Consider the following 24728-nt stretch of genomic DNA (forward strand, 5'->3'; position numbering starts at 1 on the left):
CTGCAGCTAAGATCAGTGAGATGAGCATGCCAGCTGGGTGGAGCAGGGGCATGCATGAATCACATCCTGGTGGGACCATGGAATCAGCAGGCTTGGGCTGGTAAAGATAAGAGCAGGGCCTGGCCATGGGTGTACCGCGTGGGGCATATCTGTGTGTTAGTGCTGAGCTTGGCTCCTCGTTCTGATGAGTGGGACAGCAAAATCCGGCCCGGCCGTGGGCAGCAGGACGTAGTGTTAGACATCAGGTGTGTTATGGATGGGAAGGTTGAGCTTTCATGGCAAATGAACTGTCTGAGTTTGATCTGCATGCACTACAAAACAGTTGTTCCAGGTGTCTGCCTTGTTTGTCCTGTCTCCATCACTAACTTGTGATTTGACCTGGGGCAGAACTCTGAATCTCAGTGCACCTCAAGTTCCCTTCTTACCCCCCTTTGCTTGTCTCCTCTGAGGCTGTCCCACAGCATCATTTCTGAAGGTTAGGGAGAGTTAAAGCCTAGGGAAGTGGTAGAAGCTCCATTACAGAGAGGGGAAGGAGAGAAAAGCACATTTAACAAGTGTTTGCTGAGAACTGTTGATGCCAGTTGGTCCTGCACTGGGCAGGAAGATGAACTAATTGACCTCTCAGATTTTTCCCCAACCCTGTTTCCTACTATTCTTTGGCTTTCTGCAGTGTCTTACAGAGTGAGGTCCAGCAGTACTGTTGTGGTCAGAGAAAACTCACCCTTTGCACTCACTTTCTTAGACTGCAGTGGATTGAGTACCAAGTCTCAAACTAAACCAGTAAGCTCCAGAGGAGCAAGAACATCTAAAAAGCTCCATTTAGTGCAACTTCTGTGCAGGCAAACTGTGCTGTTCATTATGGCTGCTCCCTCTGTAAACAGAACAAATCCAGTTACTGAAATGCACCCTGGCAGTTCCTTCTGTGGTTCTGCATGAGTCTATGTTTCTATGAGTCTATGAGTCTAGCCTCATGCCTGGTAGATACCTGTTCCTGATATCCATGTGTGTCACAGTCTGGAAGCCAAACTGAGCAAAATCTACTTGCCAGATGTGGGTAATGGGTAAAGCCAAGCTAAATACTGGCTCCAGGCCCTTTTAGGGGAAGGCAATTTCTGCCTGATGGTTTTGGCTCCTCTGAAGTAGGCATGCAAAAGTGTTAATGTTGTGGAGTGAGGGGGAGTGACCCCCAGAACATTCTGTTCAAAGCAGCAGCAGAGGGATTTCTCTGAACACTTGTGAGGAGCTTAGTAAATGGATGGGTGAGCAGTGGGACTATACAGGTTCTGCTTTGTGGTGAAACAAGGGGGAGCAGCTCTCCATCATTCCCATTTCTGTATGGGTGAGCAGAGGAGAGAAGGCTTGTCAGCTTCATGCACCTGTGGAGCCCTTGTGAGCTTCAAGAGGGCTCAGCCTTGTACCAAGAGAATACATCTTTAGCTGTCCTCCTTGTGTAAGGAAGCAGACTGAGAACAGCTGCACAGTACTTGGGAGACATATTCAGTACCATCTTTGTCTGGTACCAGCTATGAATGTGGGTGGTTCATTCAGATCCCAAAGTTTAACCATGAGACATGGTCTAACCATTTAGTGTGTGGATCTGCTGAATGCCCTGAGTGGTTGATAGTATCTGGTGAGTATTTTCCTTTCATTCACGTCCAATCCCTGCACCAGGTGGTTTGGTCCCTTGCTTGGGAGGTCAGGGACATCTTCCTGAGCTGAATCCTGTGTGGTTTGGTGGAGAACACAACTCCTTACAGCTTGTAGGACATGCTTAGGCAAGGCTTTCTCAAGAGTTCCTCTTGGAATACTTTTCCTACCCACAAAGGAATAAGCAGATTTCAGACAAAGGTTGCACAGCCTGATTATCCCTCTTCCTCACTGAATGTGCTAAATGCTCTGCTCTAGAGTCTCTCTTTCTGTGGTAGTTTGTTTTCGGTAAGAATTTCTCAGCCACATTTGCATACTTTACACCAGAAGGGCACTTCTAACTCAACCTGAGGTTCATTCTTTAGAAGGAACTCAGTCAAAATCTTGAGGTGCTCATACTGTGGAAACAGTAAGCCACATGGACATCTTAAGATGGAACTTGGCAAGCTGAGGCTGTGGTGCTTGGGTGGAGGAAGTGTCTGTAGCAGTTTTCTGAGGTGAAACCTCATCTCTGTTGGCCAGGGTCCACAGTTTTCCCTTGACCTGGTCATTTCTGAAGTCCTAGCCTCAGTGCACAGAGTCTGAGGTGTGTTTGCCTACAGGCCAACAGCCAAAGCCTTGGCAACAGCCTGGGATCAAAAAGGTAGACACAGGCAGCTTTAGAGTCTTGTCTTCTCTGGCAATTGATCTGAAGAGCTTTTGCTCTGGCTGGTGGTGTGAACCCTGATCACCCAGAGGGCTGAGCTGCCTTGCAGGAGTTCTGGGCAGCTGTGGATCCCACAGACCACTGAAAACCTTCAGTGAGCTGTGGCTGCTTGGTCCCTTCAGTGGGTAAACTTCTGTCTACTTTGGCACAGGCATGAGTGTAAATGTGTGCTGTGCTGGCTGGAATCAGTGCCAATGCCCCAGGCAACCTAGAGAGGCTGAAGCCTGGATTTTATGAGATTGGGCAGAATGCCCCTGTGTGGCGGGCAAAAAGCTGAGGTTTTCATCTTAGCCCAGGGCAGCAGAAGTCCACAAAGCTCCTCTGAAGTGCAGGTGTGTTGGGTGTTGGAAGCTTTGTTGGCCATCTGCAGGACGTGGTGCACCACACAGCAATGCCAGGGTCAAATTCCCTCTGGAGGTACCAGGGCAATAATCTGCCCCTCACCAGGAAGGCAGCAGAAGTGTTAGCTGCCTGACAGACACAGCTCTGTAGCTCTCTCCTGTTTACCTTCTGAAGTGCAGAAGCTAAATTTGCCCTGCTGGCTATGAAAGAAGTGGTTCCTGTAGGGAGAGCAATGCACACCTTTCACATCAAAAGGGAAGAGGCTCTTGTTTGTGAGATGATGCCCAAGCCCTGGTGGGGGACTATGTCAGTGTTCAGAAGCACAGACTGCAGTAGCAGGGAAGGCCTCTGAGGATCTATCAGAATAAATCTTTGGGAGCAGCTCACTGCTTCCTTGGAGCACCACTGCATGACTGTTTTCCCAGGAAAAATGTGTGGGGTTGTTTTGGGCTGGGTAGCAGCAGGTCTGGTCTACAAACTCCCAAGATCAGAGCAGCCCCATGACAGCAGACACCAAGTCTATGGTTTTGTCTCAGCCTTCACCTCTCCTCACTAGCTGAATTGGTGATGTGACTTTAAGCTGTCTCCTTGCAGATGATTTTTGTTGTGATTTTTTGCATCTGTTCCTTGGTAGATGGGAACTTGGAAGAAACTGTTACAGCTCAGCAAGCTGGAGGGCACAGGGGCTTTGTTTTCCATCCGCCTTCTTGGGTTCCTCCCTCATGTCCTGGTTCCCAGGCTGCTCACTGCAAAGATCTGGCTTCCTTCTCTTTACCCAAAAGTGTGACACTGCTGAGCTCTGGTGTTGTTCAATCCCTTCCAGCTCCCGATCCCTTTGAAATCCCAGGAAGACTTGGACAAAGCGATGGAACAGTTGGAGCTGAGCCCTTCCCTGAAGAGCCTGCGAATCCTTGTGAGTGCTCCAAAGAAAGCGAATGTGAGTCCTTCACCTTCCCTGCTCCTTTGTGTCTGGAGCAAGATGCCTTGTTGTTGTGCTGGGGAGTGGAAATGAGCCTCCTGACGGTGAAGGGCAGAGGGCAGGGTGGCCATGAGAGGGGTCAGCCCTGCTCTGGCTCAGCTGCTCAGAAATCCTCCTGTTGGGAGGCTGTGCTCAGCTCCCTCTAGCTCCTCCTGCACCCTTTGTAGGGTTAAATACTGTACTGATCCTCAGACAAGGTTAAACCCCAAGAGAACCCCTTGTGCTTTCTGCCTAGGGATGCTTCCTTTCTAGAGAGGAATTTCTGCAGCCTTTTCTTTATATAGAGGGTGATGCCCTGGCTCTTGCCATGTTGGGTGGCACCGTGGGGACTGTTCCCTCCATATGGTGCTGCAGTACTAAAGCCAGGAAGAGCAAACTCGAGAATCCTTGAGTCTCATGCAGGATTGTCTGTCTTTTCATATTTATTTATTTGATTTTCCTGAGCTCAGTGGTTTTGCAGTTAAGCCTGTTTAGCTTGACCTTGCCTGCACAGAGTGTCTTGCCAAGCACACGTCGTGCTGCCCCAAGCACGGGCTGTAAAGCAAGGGATTTGCAGATGTTGCAACTCCCTTTCTTCCTTGTATTTCCTAGAAGTCCTGGAGAGACTAGGAGTCTTCAATCTCAGAGTGCCTATCCTCATGCTAATGCTGGTGCTCAAAGAATCTTCTCTGCTCCTTTTGAGAGCCAATCAACCTGCCAAGACCAGAGCCCCAGCCATCAGTTGAGGTTTCCTAAATCTAGGGCAGAAATTGAGTGGTCTTCCCTAGCAGCTGTGGAACACAGAAGTATTCCAAGTCAGCTACCAAGAGCAGGGAGGCCAGGTGGATTCATGCATGCCTTTGAGAGGAGGACCATCTCTTCCTGAAACATATAACCATGCTCCTTCATGTAAGCACATACAGTTCAAAGGTCATACATAAAATCATCACAAAATCACTGTGCACTGGAGCACATCATCTTAGTGAGACTCTGGCCACAATTGTTTAAGTTGCCAGCTGGGTATGCATTTCTTTGCTCTTCCCCCTTCTTTGTTTTCTCTAGCAGAGCCTGATCACCCCCTCTGCTCCTCTGTAGTACCTAGACTGCCATGGAAGTCTAGGGAGCATGGAGGAAAGGCTCTGATTTTGGGATTGTAGGCTTGGGTTCAGGCCAAGGATCAATGCCTGTGTGTGTCTAGAGATAATGCAATGCAGAATCAGTCTTCTATGTCAAATGTCTGTATTTACTGTTGTCAACTGGAGCTTAATTTTATTAGGGTATTTTAATAAAAGACATGAATTACTTGTGAATGGTTTTTGGATCACTCTAGATTACGTGCTTGTCTGGGTTTTATTTTATTTTTTTAAGTAGTTCTTGGGCAATATGGTCATGGGGAGCCAAATCCAGGGTTTCACATGGTGTGTCCACAGGGGCTCTGCCTGAGTCTGATCTTCCCCTTTGTCTGATTACCAGCTCCTCCAGCCGAACAACAGTAAACAGCATGAGATGAGGATCTCCAGGTCCATGGGTGATATCATGGGGTCCCTGTACAAAGACTCTGAGAGGACAAGGAAGTATTCAACAGGTCAGTGAAATGCAACACTCTGCTGGGCTTTTTGTGCTCTTCCAAGCTGGCTGCCATCCCCTTTCTCTTTTCTGTCACAACCTTGTAGCTGCTACGGTCTGGATGGCCACCCTGATGTCTCCCACCAGCTGCTGCATATCCTCAGCCTGAGGAAGAGACTGCAAGCTGCATAGGTTGGATGAGGTTGTGCTGAGCAGAGTCACACTGAGCATGAAAACTAAGAACAGGGGATCTGAGGTGTAATGTGAGGGGAGAAGTGCAGTGGTAAAAAATCTCTGGGGAATTCAGTGCTACTGAGCTTTATCAAAGTGAAGAGAGGACTTATAGAAAGCCAAGGGGGTTTGAGCTCTTGACATACTCATTCCTTTAACTATCTGCTGCAGTTCTCTCAATGTCTCTCCTGTTTTCCCAGTGAAGGGAATAACATAGATGAATGAACTTGGGTTCCTTGGCTCCTGAGCTGAGACCAGCTTTGTCACATGAGGGCCAAATAGATGTCTCTGTAGTACCAATCTCTTCTTGTGGGTGAAATGAAGTCTGTGGTAGCTGCTTTAGTGGTTTCTCAGGAGAATGGATGTTCACAGGTGGTTTGCAGGGGTCATATTTCAGGTGAAGGGGAGCATCCTTTCCCTTCAGACCTGCAGCCTCTGAAGTCAGGCCAACAAATGCCTGGTTTCTTTTTGCAGCCCTGCAGGGACTGGAGTTTGTTTGTAGCCTCATGTGGTTTTCTTTGGTGTTCTGTGCCTTAGTTTGTGCTTATTTCTAAAGTCCTCTGAGCTTTTTGAAATGCCACATACTCTTGATATGCTGTTTGTAGGAGCTTTTGTGAAAAGAACCTTGTCAAGCTCAGGGTGCCTTGTGCAGAACTGGTAAAGCAGGACTGTGTAACAGGGGAAAAAGTGTTCATACACAGCATATAGTCAAGATTGATGATTTTGTCATGCAGTGTGTGTTCTCTGCCATGCCTGTGGGTGCTGGTTACAGGCTAGCTTCTGCAGATCCCTGTTGTTGTTGTACAATTATTCAGTAGCTGTAGAAACAACAGCATCAGAGGCCTTGAATAAAGTGGGGCTTTCCGTATGCAAATGTACATGAATTTCATTCTCCAAAGAGCCTCTGTGCTTACATGGCAGTAAACACTTCCAAGCTCTTTTCTCTGTGCAACAAAAGAATATTTTTCTTCAAGGATTTTCCCCTTTTTCTGGCTTGTAGCCTGTGCTGCCTTGATAACATATCCTGTGGTTTGCTGCATCTCAGATACTGATACATAGGAAATGTTCTTTTAGGGCAGGTCCAGTGTAGCCCCTTGAGCAGCCATGCCCAACTCTTACTGAAGCCAGAGGTGGGTGCTGGATGTATGAGAGCTCTCCTTGGGCTCAGTGTTTGCATGTATCAGGGTTGTCTTTTTCTATTTGGTTTTTTTTCCTAGCTCACTCGGGTCTTGAGAGTTTGCCCAGAGTCTGGCAAGAGTCATTAGATAATCCTGAATGAAGTGCACACAGAAGTACATGGTAAGGCACAGAGCCTCAGCAGAAACTATGCTTGAGCAAAACATCTCTGCTGCAAATTTTCTTTGGCACTTGCTAAGTTGTTAATGTACAGCAGTGAAGAGCTGTGGCCCTGGGAGCTGTCACTGATGTGTGAATGGAGCGTGATGGGCAGAATTGATTCCATGTGTAGCTATGCTAGTGAGAAGTTTAGTTCTTGTAAAGTTAGACTTTCATGCTAGCTTTGATACCATGCTTTGGCTTTTTCTTGTGTTTTGGAGCTGCTGTAGTATCCTGGCCAGGTTTGTACCACTGACTGATGTGTCAGTACCTCGAATAGAAAAGACAAAGCAGGTAAAACAAGATGCAGCAGCTCTGCAAGGGTGGGAGCCTGAGGTAGAAATGGATTTTGAGGGAATGCCTGAACAGCTGGGTGGAGGACTATGCAGCACAAGATGTAAGCTTCAGCCTGTACCAATAGGAGGGTCTGCATCCTGACTGCTAATGTACCAAGCCCAGGGTACTGTTACATAGTTGGGTAGGAAAGGTAACTTGCCTGTGCTGCAGCCACTCTGTTTTTTTCCATGCAGACTGTCAGAAAAGAGATTACAACAAACCCTCTACTTGGTAGCAGCACACCAGACCTCACGTTGGAGTTATCTGGGTTCAGTGTGAAACTACTACAGCTCTGCTCAGGAGGTGTTCACAGTCCAGCAGATTCATGTTCTTGACCTCCTGACTCAGAACTGGGTAACCTAGCAGCTGGGTAGAAACTCTGGCAAGCTGAAAGGGGGAGCAGTGTTCAAATGGAGGGTAAAACTGAAGGAAGTAGACAGAGATGATCCTGTGTTGTGGTCCCCTGAACCAGAGATTTCACTGAACTTGGTGGATAGTCAAAAGGCAGTCTAAGAGACTGGGATTTCTGTAGGAAAACCTATTCTTCACTTGCAGTGGCAAGGTACTCCAGTGTCTGCTGATGCTGTCATCAAAGGGGCTGCTGTCAAGAGAGGATCTTAACTCAGTTTTTGTCTTTTCTCTTGAAACCACATTTAAAAGGATTTCAAGTGGCTATATAAAAGGTGGTTTAGGGTCATGTTCTCAGTGTTTCTGAGATGTCTCATGTTTTTCTGCTGACTCTGCCATGTGTTAGCAGCAGCAACAAATAGTAAAACTGCATGTTGTTGGCACAAGCCTATTGGAAGGGGAGTAGGTGTTCTGGGGAATGTTTGGCTATTTTTGCCTTTACTGGACAGAAAATGTCTTCAATCCGTGTCCCTGAAAAACCTTGTGCAAAGTCAATATTATTATTTTTTTTCTAATAAAACTTTTTCAGTGGAATCCCTGCCCTCTTTATTTTTTTTTTTTTTTGGGAAGTAGAAAACGTTCCAGTCTGCTGGTGACCAGCATCTGCAACTGTTCAGCTGAGTGCCAGGAAACTTTGGCTAAAATCTGTTTGGGTTCTGAATTTTCAGATAACTGAAGGTTGGGTTTATTTACTGTGAAGAAATGCACGTTTCAGAATGTTATCCACAAATTGTTCAAGAACCCCATTCCAGAGTCACCATTTCACTAGAAACATTTGCTAAAAGTATTTATTTATTTATTTATGTTCCTGTGGTAGCAAACCAGGCTGCTGAGCCATGGCATCGTGTGCCTGCCAGCCCTCCCCAGAGCAGGCATGAGTACTGGCTGGCTTTGGGCTGACAAACATGGACCAGCCTTGGGAACAGCAGGACATTTGCCTTGGAGAACTGACACTGCAGTGATGGTGCCCAGGTTTTCATGGGTGTCTGGTCATGTGCAGCACCATCTAACCCCTGCTAGCACACTGGGAGGATTTGCTTGCAGATCTCTGGAGAGAGATGGTACAAAGACTTGCTGCTTGGGCTGGCCAGATGGCTGAGAAACAAAGGCCTGGAAGTGATATTTGTGCTGTTAAGCTCACAGGGACAGGACACAAGCACTGGCTGGCCATTGATGAGGTTGCTTAATCATTAGCACATTCCCTGCTCAGCCTTGCACCAGTGATGGTGGTTCCAACAGTGCCCAGGTACAATCTGGGATAGCATGGGCTAGGGAGCTGTTGGGGCTAGGGAGCTGTTGCAGGAGTTGGGATGGGTGAGAACACCTCTGCTTTGAGAAGAGGAGGAGAATTTGTCTCTGTGCATTGTGTTAGTTGCTTTAGGACTAGAAAATGGGCTCTGTCTTGTTTGTTAGTATAGAAGAGCCCTGAAGTTTGCTTTAAATCTGGAAGTAGGAATCCATCCTCAGAGGATCAACACAGAGAGTTGGGAGACTTGTAGGAGTCCCACTGAGAAAAGAAGAAATGGAGGGAGATTTGGTCCATCTGCTCACTTCTCTCCTTGACAGTCAGAGTAAGAAAATTCCTGCAGGTTTCTCTCATCTTGTGGCACTGCATCCTGAGCCCAGTGTGTCTGCCAGGGCTCAGAGGAACGGCACATCTTGACGTCATGTCCCTCCTTCAGCTCTGCAGTGACATCAGCCCAGGGCTGGGCTCTCCGTGGCTGCAGCTGTTGAGCATAGACAGCTGCCAACAAACCCTCCCCAGCTCTGACATTTAAGGGGCTTCTCTTCTCCATTGGGCCCCCTGCTTGATGCTGGCCAGTGGTGGATGAAGTTTTGTGAAGGACCTGGGGAGGCAGGGAAAGGGTGAAGCCAGAGAATATGGAGGTGGAGGGACGGCAAAACTGGCACAGGGGAGCTGGCTGTACGTGCAGCACCATAAACTCTGCACATACTGCATGAAAGACTTCTTGAATAAAAATAACAGAAGGGAACATGAAAGACCCCAGTAGGTGCCAGCAGTAACTATAAGTCTCTGTACTGGTTCACTGTGCAGGACATGCTGTGCTCTAGTCTCAGAAATATGGCTTTGCATTTAGTGCTTGCAACATGGAGCAGAAATCCCTTCCTGAAGCACCTTGGTCCAAAGGGTAACTGAGGTCAGATGCTCAACCAGTGCCAATCTACAGAGGTTCTCTGAGTTCAGGAATCCTGAGCACAGCTGCTGACATCTGGCCAGCATTCAGTGCCTCAGAACCTGCCCCATCCACACTGGATCTGAGGACTGGAGCTGACTGTAATGCTGTAGACGCAGAAGGACAGTCTGTGGGGGTCTCCTTTCTGTGCCTGGTGCTGCTGCAGTTTCTTGAGTTAGTTCAAGCATGAAGAGCATCTGAGATATGTCAAAGAGGCACATCTGGGCATGTCTGTCCATTCCATTCTCTGCCTCTGGGTGGGTAAAGCAGCATTAGCTAATATATCCAACATGCTGTGTGTTGCCCCACTATGAGTTAAGCTTGCTGTTGAGTACTGCCGTTGCTCTCTTTCTCTGACCCTTGTTTTCCATTGCCCTCCACCCACAGCACTGAGATTGCCAGAGGTTTTGTTAAGAGGACAGGATAGGGCTGGAGGTGGGGATCAACCTTGGCTCAGTGGCTCTGCTTCCATCACCTCCCCATGTTCCTCCTGGGCAGATGCCCATGCACGAGTATGAAGCAGCAGCAACAACAACCAGTGCTTGTGGAAGTGTGAAGCTGCATCAATTATTTTGAGCAGGTCTTCTACCCAAACAGCCTGGCTGAAGGGGATCTGGTTCAATCCAGCAGTTTCCAGGCATGCAAAAGCCTAAGCATTTTGTTTAACTTCCTTGCCTGCTGGGAAATGTTTAATGTCTTACCCCTTATACAGTTTTTGGCAGGAAATGTGACTCTTGAAGGTCAAACACAACTGACCTGATTACTGAGAGAAGTTGTTACAGGCGAAGGCTTAATGTGAGATCACGCAAAGTCTTTACACTTGTGATAAATCTCATTTAACTCCCTGGGTTCAAAACCAAACAAGGCTGTAAAATCCCAGTCAGAGCTGTTCTGGGCAGTGGGTAGGTTGTTGCAGTGAAAGATCCCAGCACTGCAGGAGCAGACCCACACCTCCTTGTAGCAGTACCAGTAAGATACAGCAGTTACACCACAGCAAATCCTCTAGCAGCTTTTTAGAGCAAGAGCCACCCAAATGGCCTTGTGCTGCATGCTGGATTGACATCTGCTAAGCAAACAAGGGGATGGTAATGCAGTGATTTATCCAGGGTGCCTGAACTGTTGAATGGTTAAACGTTTGTTTGTTTATCTTCAAAGAGAGGATGCTGTACTTCCCAACTGGTTTTGTTTTTAGGGCTGGTGGAAAGCCAGTTCATTATGAGTGCTGCAGCACTCGAGAGATCCTCTCCCCTTGATCTTGGCATTACTTCAGTTGGACTTTTTTTTGCTGTGTTCTTATCCTGCAGGAAATCTGTGAAGGAGAAAATAGGAAGAAGGGGAAAAAAAAAAGTAACTCAAAGCCATATGACTTTTATTTTTACAATCCAAGCAAGGAGTCTGGAGGATGATGTACCATGGGACAGATCTCTCTGTATTTGGTATAAGTCCAGCAAGCCTGATTTACTGATCTTCAATGCTGGTGTGACACTGTTAATGTTAGGCGCTCCTGGTGTGTTTCAGATTAAATGAAAGGTGGGGACTCAGATTTGTGATCTCGATCACGCTGATGGATTTGTGCCAGAGATCAATCTGGCACAGTAACTGTGATGCAGATAGCAGCAGAAGAGGCAGAAGCGTTGTTGATTGATCAGTGCTGATTGTTCACAACAGGACAGGCCTCTTTCTCTTAAAATACGGTGCTTAGCCTGGGCATCTTGTTACCAGTAATGAACCAGAGAGTTGGCAAGAGTGCAGCAAAAATGGATACAAAGTGTAAGGAAATGCATCTCCATGTGCTTTCTGGCTCTCCAAGGATGTGTGCCTTTTAAAAGTGTGCTTAAAAACAAGTTGTTTTGTGGTATGCAGGCTGACATTGCACAATGCTGGCTGGATAGTGCTCCAGCACAGAGCAGCACAGACCTCCGTCAGCAGTTCCTTGCTGTGGAGTGATGACAGCCCTGGATGTAGGGGAGGGTCTGCAGAAAGATCAGTCAAGCCAAGCCTGTGCAGCTGGGCCAAGCCAGGGCACTGCTCCCTAAAGCCTGTGAAGGCACAAGGAATTGGTAAGGGTGGATTTGGGGCAATAAGAGGGATGAATGGGGGCATCTGCGTAGGGAAGCTGTGGAGTTCTCTCCCAGGTGCAAACCAGAAATCCTCTTTTACTAAAGCCCTGGGGAGAGCCTGTGAGAGCCTTTCTCTTTGTCCTGAGGTGCACACGATTCTCTGCAAAGCCCAAGGGGTTTCCAGATGGCTCTGCCTGGTGTGGAGGCTCTGCCAGCTGAAGGCATGGAGCCTCTGGGGCTACAGACCAAGGAGACAACCCTCCCTTGGCAGGAGATGGAGGAAACCTGATCTTGTAGGTTCTTCTCCACCCTGTGGCTCTTGGATTTGAGGGGTGGTTTTCCTACCTCTTTATTTTCATATAGGGAAGGGGGAGAGGAGTATCTGAGTGCAAATTGTTTTCTGTGTAATAAGTGTTTAAGTGATGTTGCAGCAAGGTCACCTGGGCTGTTTCCCAGTGCTGTGATCCAGGGAGGAAATCCCAGTGGTCAAAGAGGGAAGGTGGGTTTGGATTTTGGATTTTGTGTTTTGCTTAGAAGTTGACCGATTGCATCGCAACAAAACTCTGGAGCCCTTTTCTTCCTGGCATCATCCAGCATCTGGATACAGCATACAGCTCTTATGATCCAGGGTAGGTTGAAGGCCAGTTCTGCTACATGTTGTGTTGGTCCCACAGTAACAAAGGTTTTGTAGGATGACCATAAACAATATCACATCTCTAACTTCTCCATTCCCTTCCACACAAGTTCAAACCCAGCAACATCTCCAGGAGGTGTGTGATCACTGGAAGAGTATCACTTGAAGGACCTGGATATGGCAAGTCCTCCCCTTCATCCATTCTTTTCCCATGTCCTAGGCTCTCTGCACACTGGCCGGAGCTCTCCACCCCCAGGGAGTGTCCCTGAAGAGCAGCAGCAGATTGCTCGTCAAGGATCCTACACCAGCATCAACAGCGAGGGAGAGTTCATCCCTGAGACCATGGATCAGAATGTAAGTGGGGCTGGAGCACTTGGGTTAAACTGAGACAGCACTGGGTACAAGGGCAGCTGTGCTGGGAGTGCCATTCCCACCAGTGAATCCCTAGTGGGCCTTCTGCATGGGACTCAGGCCAGCTTTTTCCAGGAATGGGTGCCCCTGGGCTTGATGTGCTCAAGAAGCAGTGATCCCAGTTTCTCAGAACCCTAAAAGCAAGCTGCAGTGGTAATGGCAACGTGCTCAGGCACCTCAGGTGGCTCTGGAGGAGCGTAGGTCTGGGATACATGTGCGTGCCAGCTGCCAGGCCCTTGCGGCCACAGCCTTCCTGGATGCTGGGATGAGGAGGGAGCTTGCCAAGCAAAGACTGCCTGCGATTGCAACATCCTGGGGATGTCAGCAGCTCTCGCTCCTTCCCCTCTGCTGTTTCTGCCTGAGCTCCAGTTACAGTTTTTGGCTCTGCCCACAGCCTTTAGCTGTGGTTTCATCTCTGTCCCGTCCCCATAATTTTTTTTCCTCCCTTAATAAGGAGTTCACATGTTCCCTCCCTCAGTAATAAGAGCAATGAGTTTATCTGCACAGTAATGAGCAGTACCTCTTCCTCCAGTCAATTTGGAACCCACGATGCGGGAGACTACAATGTCAAAGGACCAGAGGGGGAGCAACTTACACCTTCCTCTCTATCTGTATCTCTGCTCAAGCTGTAGCTCCAAAGAGCATAGCATAGGTCTGGAGAAGTCGACTCAGCACACAATGCATTCTTACAAAGCTCTTGGAAGGGCAGGACCAGGATCCACAATTTTCGGGAGGGCTGGCTTTGCAGGAGGGACATGGATGGGCATGCAGAAGGCACTAAGCTCATTCCAGAAGGCCACTGTGATGGCTCCAAGAGCCTTGCCTGAGGACACATGCATTTGCTGCACTCAAACAGCATCCACTAGCTCTGCTTTTGTGTGCAGGCTGTGCCAGTGTTTCCATGGCAGAGTTATGTTTTCAACAGTTTATTAGACAGCCATTAATAAAGTAAGAAGTCACTCGGGGTGAGTCTTGGCAGTGTCAGAGTACAGATGTGTCTTGTGCTCCTTGCAGCCAAAAGTTGGCTCTCCATTGTTTTCACATGCCTTCCAAACACGTTTGCTAGGATTAACATTAAGTGTGTGTGTGTGTGCGGGGGGAGGGTCCCACGAACGCCCCTTGGGTGTCAATCGGTGCAGCTCCACTGGCTGAGAGGAGCTCCATTAGCACTGGCTGAGCTCTGAGCTTGCTCCTGATGAAAGTTCCCAGATGCTTGCCTCATTTTTCCCCAGCATCACACTGTGGGTGGCCTGCTGCCCTTCTCTGGTGAATTAAATGCAGGGAGAAAGGAGATTTAGGGACAGGGCTCTTTTAACTCTTGTCACTGAGAACTTGTGCTTTTCCTCACGTGGCCTTTGCCTGGAGAACGTCCTTCTGCTGCAGCTTCCATGTGTGCCTTGAGGAAAACTACTTACAAGCTGATGCTTGCTGCCTTTTGGGGGATGCCCCTGTGGAAGCCTGTGATGTAACTGCAGTCTTTGCCTTGAGACCAGCTTGGCAGATGAACAAAGGTTGAGTCTGGAGCCTGCTCAGATTCCCAGTTTTATGCTTTTGAGCTGTTCAGCATTATTTTAACTGCTGGGAGAGACCTGGCATGGCTAGTAGAGGTGGAGAGTGGGTCTAGCAGAGGTCTTGCTCCTCTTCAGCTAGTGAGTGCATTTTGAAGAGTGATGCTTTGGGGTAAAAAGAGGGAAGCAAAGAAAGATCATACTTTCCAGTTGGAACTGTCCTGCCAAAACAATGCAAACTGTTATGGCAACCAGCTGGGGAGGTCCAGCGCAGGAGCAGCACGTGGGAAGGGAGGCTATTGCTGTACATGGGGAAGGAGAAGCAGTGTGGGTCCAGGAGCCAGAGAAGGGTGACTCCATGTGATGCTAAAGCCTTGCTGCTCAGCTCTCCCAGGAATGAGCTGGGCTTGGTGATGGCTGTGGAGTAGGGGTTAGCAAATCCAGAGTGGGTCTGCAGGTGGGAGGAAGCATCATACTGACCGCAGCACAGCGTGGCCCTGAGCAGGCTCTGCTCTTCATAGAAGTGCACATAGCCCCTAGGTTTGCCACTCCACACAAAACCTCTATTGTTACTAACCAGCTATAAATAACCCCAGCCAGTACAATGTCTCATCCAGGAAGCAACACAAATGCAGCTTTTGACTCACTGAGCTAGCGAGAGCCAAGCCAGTTGCTCCAGCCAAAAGCCCTGATGATTCTCTGCTTATCACTGGAGAGGAAGGCTGGTGCTGTGTGCCAGGGCAGCTTGGGGAAGTCAGGAGTCCAGGGCTGTGGCACACGCAATATCCACTCGGCCTTGGGCGCATCATTTGTGTCCTGATTTAATTTCTGCCCCCCCAGATACTTTGAGCACTTTGTATCTCATTGACTTCTCAGCATGCTTTGAACATCAGGGTGCTGGTTGTCTCTGCCTCGATTTCCCTCCTAGCAAATAGCAGTTGGAAAGAACAATCCAGAGAGGGCATCATGAATGGATTTCAACTGGGAAGAAAACTTCAGTTAGATCTCATCTTTACTGGGGCTGTCATCAGTAGGTGTAGATCAGCTGGCTTTGGTGGAGCCCTGTTGACCTTGCAGAGGTCTACTAGCAGTGGACTCTGAAGAGCTACAGTCTGTAGTTTTATTGTTTTCCCTTTACTTTCAATGTCAGATGCTTGAAGCTTTCATCAGCCCTGATGAGTCACTGTCTGGGAGCTGCCAGTCGCTGGACAGGTCTGTAGACAGGTGAGTTGTGCATGTCACCATCATTCTGCAACAGGTTGTCCCATCCCTGGAAATGTTCAGAGTCAGCCTGGGTGGGACTTTGAGCACCATGGTCTAGTGAAAAGTGTCCCTGCACATGACTAGGTGGTTGGAACTAGGTGATCTTTAAGGTCCCTTCCAACCCATTCTGTGATTCTGTGTTCACAAGCTGTAATGCAGAGAGGAGTGGTGCCAGTGGCATCCCCTGAGGGTTTCTATTGGGATGAGGATGCACCTGAGAAGACCAAATTTATCCCGAATGCTAAAAACTAGATCCTGGCACAGACATCTGTGTGAGAGTATGATTTGAAATGCAGTAATCAGAGCTGCACAAAGCTGCAGACAGCCTGGCTTTGTGTGCCCAGGTTTTCTCTTTGGTCAGGTCCCTCTCCTGCTGCTCTGGCTTTCCACAGTCACCAGGCCAAAACTCCGTTAGCCTCTCCATACCTCCTCCTCTCTGAGCCTGCTGTCTGCTCTCCATTGACCACTTGTACCTTCGGCAGCCCCTGTACACTGCCAGCAGCCCCAGATGTGTCAGTCAAGGTGCTGAGGACACCAGACAAGCAACAGCTAAGTTTAGCTTCTCAGCAGGAAGCAACTAGGACACACTGTACTAACACAGGCTGCAGTTCAATAGTTGGTGCTGCTGGTTGGTCCAGACTCACACGTGCACAGCGCCTGTGTGCTTGCTGCTGTGTGTAAAACACTGTGTCCTTTTGGGAAGCAGTATATATATTTTATTTTTTTTTTTTCCATCTGCATCAAAGATTTTTTTCCTTTCCCCCCCTCTCCCCATTACTTTTGCCATGCAGCATCAAGGCTGGGTTCCAGCAGGTCTGTGCAGTGTTGATTTCATTGTGTAGCGTGCTTGGGGTTTGCAGCTCTGTGCACTTTGGATCTGTCTCAGCATCAAGGCCTATTTCCTTTTTGTGGCTTTTAATAATTTCCTGTGATGTATTCACTCATTGTTAGCAGCCCTGTCGAAGCTGGATTCCTTGTGCTCCCAGCCTCTGCTTTTGCACAGACTTAGCTAGGAAGAAGCATAGAAGGAGCATGGCCTGGTTGTGACACTTGAGTGGGAGAGGAGGGTGCTGGGCAGGTTTGCATGGCTTGATTTTACATGTGAAGAAGCAGGGAGCTGTGTTCAGCCATGGGGTCTAGGAGCTGGAAAAGGCCCCAAGGAGGGCTGTAATCTTCAGAGACAGAAAGAGGAGTAAGTATGACTAGTCCTACAAAGCCCTTGCATCCAATTATTTGAGATGACATTAGGCTGAGGAGGGCAGAGTTAGTCCCCAGGCATGGTGACCAGTCTGATGCTAAGAAATAGCACAAATTACACCTTGCTGGAGGAACCCTGCCATGGTCAGCTTTGACACAAGGAGGTTTCAGAGTGCTTTACAAAGCAGATTCCTATCACTGTGCCCATTTTGCTACAAGGGAAAGTGGAAAAGCCACCTGTCCAGATCACCCAGGTCATCGAATCATTGACATTAGAAAATACCTCTAAGATCATCAAGTCCAACTGTCAACCCAACATCTCCATGCCCACTAAACCATGTCCTGAAGTGCCATGTCTACACATTTTTTGAACACCTCCAGGAATGGTGACTCCACCACTTCCCTGGGCAGTCTGTTCCAATGCCTGACCAGTTGCTTAGCCTTTATTGACCCTTACAGAGGCTGGGGTGAAGTTAGGCTCTAGCATCCTCTCAGTGTAGTTTACAAACCTTGAGCCTTGAAGCACTAATCTTACGCTCGCCCTCCTGGTCTCCTGGGAGGGTGCATGTGCCAGTGAGGAAGGTGAGAATGGTGTTTCAGAGAAGACAAATTCTGCATGAAGGAAGTGTGACTGAAGCAGACCAATGTGTATATCTGCAGCAAATAAGCAGTGTTCATGAAAAGCAGAGTTACATGGTTGAATGCCTGATGTTGAGGGAAAAGAAGCTTCTCTCCTTTGAGGTGACAAAGCACTGGAACAGGCTGCCCAGACAGGTTGTGGAGACTTTCAAAGCCCATGTGTTCCTATGCAGCCTGCTCTAGGTGAACCTGTGTTAAATTGGGGTTGGATGAGATGATCTTCAGAGGTCCCTTCCAACCCCTACTATTCCATGATTTTGTGATCCTGTGACATGGGCTTTGGCTGCTTCATTTCAGACTGATGACTGTATTTTGCAGCATCCCTTTTGTTGCCACAGGAACAAGCCATGATCCTGCAAAAAAACCCTTCAATCTTCATTCTTGTGCAGGCTGAGGATGGGAGCTCAGTTGGGTAGCTGGGGCTGCTCAGTGCATCGTGTGACACAGCCTGTCCTTTCTGCTTGTAATCACTTCCTAATTCATTCCATAGCCTTTCAGATCTAAAAAAGTGGTTATTTTTTTAATTATTTCTTTTTTCCTGTCTTTGCAGCCCTCCCTTTACCCAAACCCCTGTTCCTGGAAGGAAGACCCATCCCAAAGACAGTCTTGATTGCATGGGTAAGCACTCTTTGAGGTTTGTTTTTGCTTAAAAGTATAAAAAGCATGTAGTAAAGAGACTGGCTGAAGGCTATTAGAGAGATGACACCACATGAAAAGTAATTAAATAAATCAAGCAAACCAACTGCATTGCTTAGGTTAGACTTCAAAAAGTGACCCTGATCAAACATGAATGTTCTTTAAAATCAAAAGATCCAGAGCATCAAACACAGGCAGGGCTGCTCTCATTCTTAACTCTTCTTGGCTCTGCAGCAGTAGTTGCAGCACTGAAGGACCTTTGGTCCTGGTTCAGGAATCAATTTGCAGCAACAACTGTCCAAACAGAGTAGCCAGGGCCCCGAGGTAAATGGATGCAGGCAAGTGAAGCTGTTGAAAGATCAAAGACAAGCTCTGTGTTGGGAAAAGTTGCTGAGAGGGCCTTGCTTTTCTATTTGGAGACAACTTCAAGGTGCTGGCAAGTGAGAAATAGCCTTGTGGGATTACCTTTTGTCTTGCAGTACCTGTGAGCTGCACTTTCAGTATCCTGACCTTCTCCCCTAGCAAAAGCCCTGTCCCAGACTCTTCAGGGAATTACACCTCTTCCACTTACATTAATACTAACCTGCAACACTGCCCATGCTGTTGGAGAAAGTGCATTGGTATCTTGCAAGGCTCATAGATTACTGCTTAATCACATCAACATCCAGCTGGTTAAATCATGGAAAGTCTGCAATATTGTAATGACTTTCACTATTAAAAATGAGCAATGGCAGTCAGCCTGTGGCATGATAACTCATTTCTGGCCTGAGGCAGGATCTGATTGAGCTGCAGTCAGTCCACATCACCCAAGGTTTTAATGCATCCCTAGTGGCAGGGGAGGCATTTTGCTTTGAGACACCGCTCGGCATTGTTGCTCACACATGGGTCACTGAGAACTTCTTGACCTGTCCTTGTTGCTTTTCTTGCTGACCATATTTCAGCCATTATGTGGTCCTCTTGTGCACTGCTGTAATGGGGAAATCATGCTCAAGTGCAGCAGAGGCCAGGAACGGTCTCCAAGGAGCAACTGCTGGCTGCAGGCTAAGACAAACAAACAATCAGAACAGACTGTGTCATTAGAGTTGGATGGAGGAAAAACAGGAGGTGAAAGATGGAGGTGGGGGGGGGAGGGAGGGAAATGACAGATATTTTAATCTCAAATTATTCAGTGCTACCAGCAATGGTTTCCTGTGCTGTGGTGTTGTATTAAAAAAATATGCCCTTATCTCATGTGGCCATCCTTCTCTCATAATCTCATGTCTAATCTAAACTCTGGTGGTCTTTAATCCTTTCTGTATATTCTAAATCTGTCTTTCTAGCATTTAATCAAAGTAAATAGAAAAGTTTGAAGTTCTGGGGGTTATAAATTAGTCTCTGGCTTTTGGAGGTCAGGAGTCACATCTAAATGGAAGGAGGGGAGAAATTGTCCAGTGTTGTTTGAGTGCTGGCATTTTGCATTTTCCTGGAATTAGCTGCTATCAGAGCAGAGGTTTTGGACCAGATGGATCTGGTCTTAACCATGCCTGGCTGTTCTGTTTCCATGCTATTTGTTGTTTGGTTTTTTTTTTTTTTTTTTTTTTTTTCATTTTTCACATGCAAATAAGATGTTCAGTGCTCTGTCTTGGAAATAAGACATGGTCTGTGTTAATATATGAACAGTGTGGGCCAAAGTCCATAAAGTCAGCAGTTAATTCTCTTCACTTTAGGGGGACCAAGACTAGTGTGTTTAACCCTTACTTTCCTCTAAGGAGTGTGTGACCATGGACAGATTTCAGAGTGAGCCTTGGGGAGTGTATGTTTGTGTAAATGAACAGTTGTCACCTTGTTCTTGCCTGTAATGCTGTGTGAAGACCATAATGCTATCCCAAAAGAAACATTCTGGGCATTTGATGCTGAGATGATCTCAGAAATGTCTTCTTTCCTCCTGTCAGATTTTGACATTCCATTCTGTGAGAGGTTTGGGAAAGGGGGGACCTTCCCGAGGCAGTACCACCTCTCCCAGAGTCGCAAGGACTACAGTGATGGTAAGGAAGTGATGGAGAGCTGGGGAGGGAGGTGCTCCATGGCTTGTGACAAAGACTAGGATTAGAAAGAGCTGGGAAGGAGAGGTTTCTAATAAAGGCAGAGCCACCAAGTAATTTGGGATTTGCTTGTGTATTCTGAAGAGCATCCTCTCTGAGACCCTGTGGGTCTGCTCTTGAGAAGTGCTGAGCATCTACATGAATGAAAGTCAGTGCTCAGCTTCTCCTCTGCTTACAGCTGCTGCTTTAGCTTTGCCACATGGATGACTTGGCATTTCTCATCCCTGGCATATCAGCCTTTCTGTTCTCCTAAACTGCTTGAAATTGAGCATACAGCTTTGTGACCCTCACAGCAGGTTTCTCACAGAGCTGTAGGAAATCCCCCAGTAATTTTAGACTATCAGTGTCTGTTCACATCTCTGTTTTAAGCTGGTGAGGTCTGAGCTTTTGGGACTTCTCCATCACCTTCTCGCTGCTTCTTTCACTGTATGAGACTGCAAGTGATGGGAGCCAAAACTGAATAAGAATCAAATCCCTTGGGGAAAAAAAAAACAAACGCTGAGGACATGCAGATAACACATTGAGCTTTCCAGAAAGAGCTTCATCTGTCACTGAAGCCATCCTTTTGAAAGCAGTTATCACAGGATCTTGCACTGCTTGTGTGGTCATTTAGATGGTGGACTTAGGGAATGGCAGGGATCATTTGTAGTGTAATCTCTGCCTGCTCAGAGTTTAATTGTGATTAATGATCAACAAACCTCCTGAGGTAATTAAACTGTTGTGTACCCCTCTGAAAACATCTGCATTAGACGTACTGCCTGCTGTTAACAACTGGTAAATTGAGTTTAAAATGCTCACAGAGCTTTGCTTCAGTTTCATTAAAATAATTTTGTTTACTTTGAAGAGATGTATCTCTGGATCTGGGCAGTGAGAAGGTGGTGATAGGTAGGTCCAAGCTGGTGTGTGTGTTCTTGCTGTAACTCTTCCCCTTTTCTCCTACAGGCCGAAGGACTTTCCCTAGGAGTTACTTTCCACAGGAGAACTTGTTTCAGCTTGTCCCCTCTAGCAGAACCAAGAGTTTTAATGGAGACAGCAAGCTCAGCACTTTGCAGTATGAAGAGTACAGGCCCAAATGGTGGAGCAATTCTGAAAAAGGTCTGCAGGTCTTCAGCACCTCCCCTACAAAAGCTAGGAACTGTGAGTGAATCAAAGCTGCTCGTGTCTGAGATCTCAGTTTGTCTGGGTCATGACACAAAATTCTGTGGCCTGCTGGGTTCCTGAGCATCAGCTAACCTAATCATGTGTGAATTACACACACTGTGTCTTACCTTGGCCTTGAGCTGAGGGTGTCTGTGAGCTCAGCTAGTGCTCATCACTTGCTGAGTTGCAGAAGGTGGATTGTGTGTTCCAATGTCTGTGTGCTCCTGCAGCAGAAGCTTCCAGGAGACTTAGGATGTGGGAGCAAATGCATCCAGAGGCTCCATTCCTTGGCTTACATTGGTATCACCACAGCACCCAAAAATGGCGTTGCAGGCTGCTTTGGTATTGCAAGAGTGCCTACGCTGTAGAAATTGGTGCATTCTGGGCCTGTGCAGTGATGGGTAACAACCCAGAAATGACCAGTGAGACAAAACCCTTTACTGGTCCTTGCCTGGGTAGCTGGGTCAGCCATATTGTATCCTACTAACCACTTCTGTAGCAGAGGAGAGAAAGTCCAACACTGGCTAAGAAAGCAGCTTTTGGAGGAAGGACTCTGAAAGAAACATGACTTGTGTGGGACTGGTTTCTACTTCATACTAACACAGACTGTGAGACATCCCACAAACACACACCAGTAGCACTAGTGCGGTTCAAACTGGTTTGTCACAGTGCCTCTGTGACAGAGAGGGTGGCTCACTGACTGCCCTAGTGAGTAAATTCTAAGCCTCATCTACCCTCTATAGGATCAGATAGAGCCTGATGCTGAAGTCTCCCTGCTCTGCTCTTTGTTCAACCCTCTCTTCTCTGGTGTAGCCCTGCAGGCGCCTGTGAACTGGAGGCTGGGGAAGCTGCTTGGAAGAGGAGCTTTTGGGGAGGTTTATCTCTGCTACGATGCTGACACTGGCCGGGAGCTGTCCGTGAAGCAGGTGCCTTTTGACCCTGACAGTCAAGAGACAAGTAAAGTGAGTAGGAGGGCAGAACTGTCCTGCATCACATTGGGGAATTATGGACTGGAGGCTGAGGGGGGAGGTGGCAGAGGAGTCTGTGTTCCTGGTGGAAGGCAGTATGTAGAGACAATGTGTGGTTTGCACGCTTCAGTGTGATCCTGAGTAGCTTGTGGCAGCAGTCAGCACACTCTGACTTCTCTAATACCTTGGTCAAGTTGGCCTGCTCTGTCTTGGGTATCATCTCTTGCAAGTCTGTCTGCTCTTCCTTTGTTTTGATCTTCTTGCTCCCTTCACTTTTCCCCCCTCTGGGCACTGCATTAGCTTTGCTGGTGTCTTCACACCTTTCAGAAAAAACTCCTTGAGCACAAGTAATGAAAATAAGCAAACCTTACAATAACCAAAGCCAGCCCTTGTGTTTCCCATTTGTCTTTCTCCTTAGCTTTTTCTTAGTGCACCACTCCCTGTTTGTGAGCCTTGCATGGCTGTTGTCTTTGGGAGCAGTTTCATAGGTGCTAGGAAAAGAATGCTCAGCATCAAGCAATAGTTGGATAATATTCCCAGAGTAACCATTCCCTTGTGTCATGAAGTGTGCCTGGTTTGTTGCAGGAGGTGAATGCCTTGGAATGTGAGATTCAGCTGTTGAAGACTCTTCGTCACGACAGGATAGTGCAGTACTATGGGTGCTTGCGGGATCCTGAGGAGAAGAAGCTGTCTATCTTTGTTGAATACATGCCAGGGGTGAGTGCAGCTCCTGCTAAAGATTGTCCCGAGTGACAGAGAGCAGATTTAGACTGCCCTAAACTTTGGTAAAATTGGGATCTGGAGTTCAGCTGCCCCGCTGGGCTGCTCTTTATCGGATGAGCCAAACCAAAGCAGTGGATGCCTCCCTAAGGCTTGGAAAAGCTTAGGTTGTGAGTCAGATATCATGGTGAAGCCCCTCAATGTGCACTAGGTGAAACCAAAAGCTTTGAAGGCAGGTTTTATTTTTGAATCCTGGAGCAGGGTGTGTTCAGTCTGCAATCTGAATTTGTGAATGTGGGATATGATCCAGATCTGTCTCCAAACACTGTGGCCTGAGCCCATCTTTAAGTATTTATTGCAAATCCCTGCAGGAAAAGCTCATAGTACAACTGTCCACCCACAGCTGTCACCAATTATTTATGGGCTGCAGCACGTGTGTATTGAAACAGTGTTAGCTGTAAATCTTCTGGTTTAGGACAGAACTTTTTGTTGGTAGCATTACCCTCTTGTGCAAGAGTGGTTTTGCTTTGTGAGTTTGCTGATGAAGGACAAAAAGACCAAGGGAAGAAGTAGATCAGAAAGCTTTGAGAGAGTCTAGGCAGGGGCTGGAGAATGTACACAGAACAGCTGAACATCTTTCTCTATTTGCAAGCATGTGAATTAAATCAGCCATCTAGACAAAGCTGGTATAAACCAGCATTGTGGTATTTATATTGCCAGAGAATCTGCTCTCCTAAGTCCTGCCTGTCCAGCTGGATTCAGTCCCCAGAGTGTGGGGGAATAAATCCTTGTTTATACAGGGATTTGTAAGGTCAGAAGGGACTATTAAGTCATCTAGTTGCAAATAATTGTGATCATAAGAAATGTGCTAGATGCTCTTCTAACACATCTTGCACATGAGTAGTCAGGTGGACTTCCATGCATTCAAAGTCCCTTCCAACCTCTGTCCCACTTCTCTCCCTCTGGGCATGCATCTCGCTCTCAGACCTTGCCACAGGACATGGACCCCAGAGGAATAAAACCCAGGAGTTTCAGCAGTCCTCTTGCTGCTTATTCTGCAGCTTGATGGTGTTTGTTAGCAGCCAGGAAGCCACCATTTGATGCTGGGGCAGTGTCCAGCAGGGCTGGAAGTCGAATGTTTGTTTTTTTTAATGATAAACCAGAGGTCTGACTAAATACAGATTGACTTTCCGTGCTGCAACAATGGCTCATTTCACAAAAGCAGCTCAGGGCTGCGGGTTCCAAGGCCAGTGGAAGGGACTGAACTCCCAAACCTTGCAGGACAGCAGCTCTGCAAGGCTGGGCCTGGCTAAGCTTCTGACTTTATACACCCAGCCTGGCAAAAGTCTTCATGGGGCCAAGCTTGGGTACAGCGTTAGGCTGGTGTGGTGGGTTGAAATTACCTCCCCCCCCCAACATAAAATTCCCAGAGCAGCTCAGCTGAAAGCAAATGAAGCTCTATTTACAAGCAAAACCAGAATTTAGAAATATAGAATGCAATGAATATGTACAAAATATACAATATTTGCATATATTACCAAAAAAAAAAAAAAAAAGGATTGGACGTGGCACTTGAAGCCATGCTTTAGTTAGTCATGAGATGCTGGGTGATAGGTTGGACTTGATGATCTCTCAGGTCTTTTCCAACCTGGTTGATTCTATGATTTATAAACAGCACAAGAACCTAGGCACAGCCTAAAACTACCACACCTGGCTTCCTTATGATTGCCCTCATTAAGCAGCTGAC

At 47.4% G+C, this 24728-nt stretch overlaps 1 protein-coding gene across 1 annotated transcript in view; it reads left to right on the forward strand.

Annotated features, from left to right (window-relative positions):
- LOC128973678 (mitogen-activated protein kinase kinase kinase 3-like) overlaps positions 1 to 24728 on the forward strand; it is a 53211-nt gene that overhangs the window by 24715 nt on the left and 3768 nt on the right. The window contains exons 6-14 of the mRNA XM_054390057.1: positions 3519 to 3632; positions 5127 to 5238; positions 12639 to 12772; positions 15488 to 15561; positions 17987 to 18054; positions 20004 to 20096; positions 21096 to 21290; positions 22107 to 22255; positions 22847 to 22978. Coding sequence (XP_054246032.1) covers positions 3519 to 3632; positions 5127 to 5238; positions 12639 to 12772; positions 15488 to 15561; positions 17987 to 18054; positions 20004 to 20096; positions 21096 to 21290; positions 22107 to 22255; positions 22847 to 22978 — 1071 coding nt within the window. The remainder of the gene's footprint in view (positions 1 to 3518; positions 3633 to 5126; positions 5239 to 12638; positions 12773 to 15487; positions 15562 to 17986; positions 18055 to 20003; positions 20097 to 21095; positions 21291 to 22106; positions 22256 to 22846; positions 22979 to 24728) is intronic.

Source organism: Indicator indicator, chromosome 20 (genome assembly GCF_027791375.1).
Source record: "Indicator indicator isolate 239-I01 chromosome 20, UM_Iind_1.1, whole genome shotgun sequence".
Taxonomy (NCBI): Eukaryota; Metazoa; Chordata; class Aves; order Piciformes; family Indicatoridae; genus Indicator; species Indicator indicator.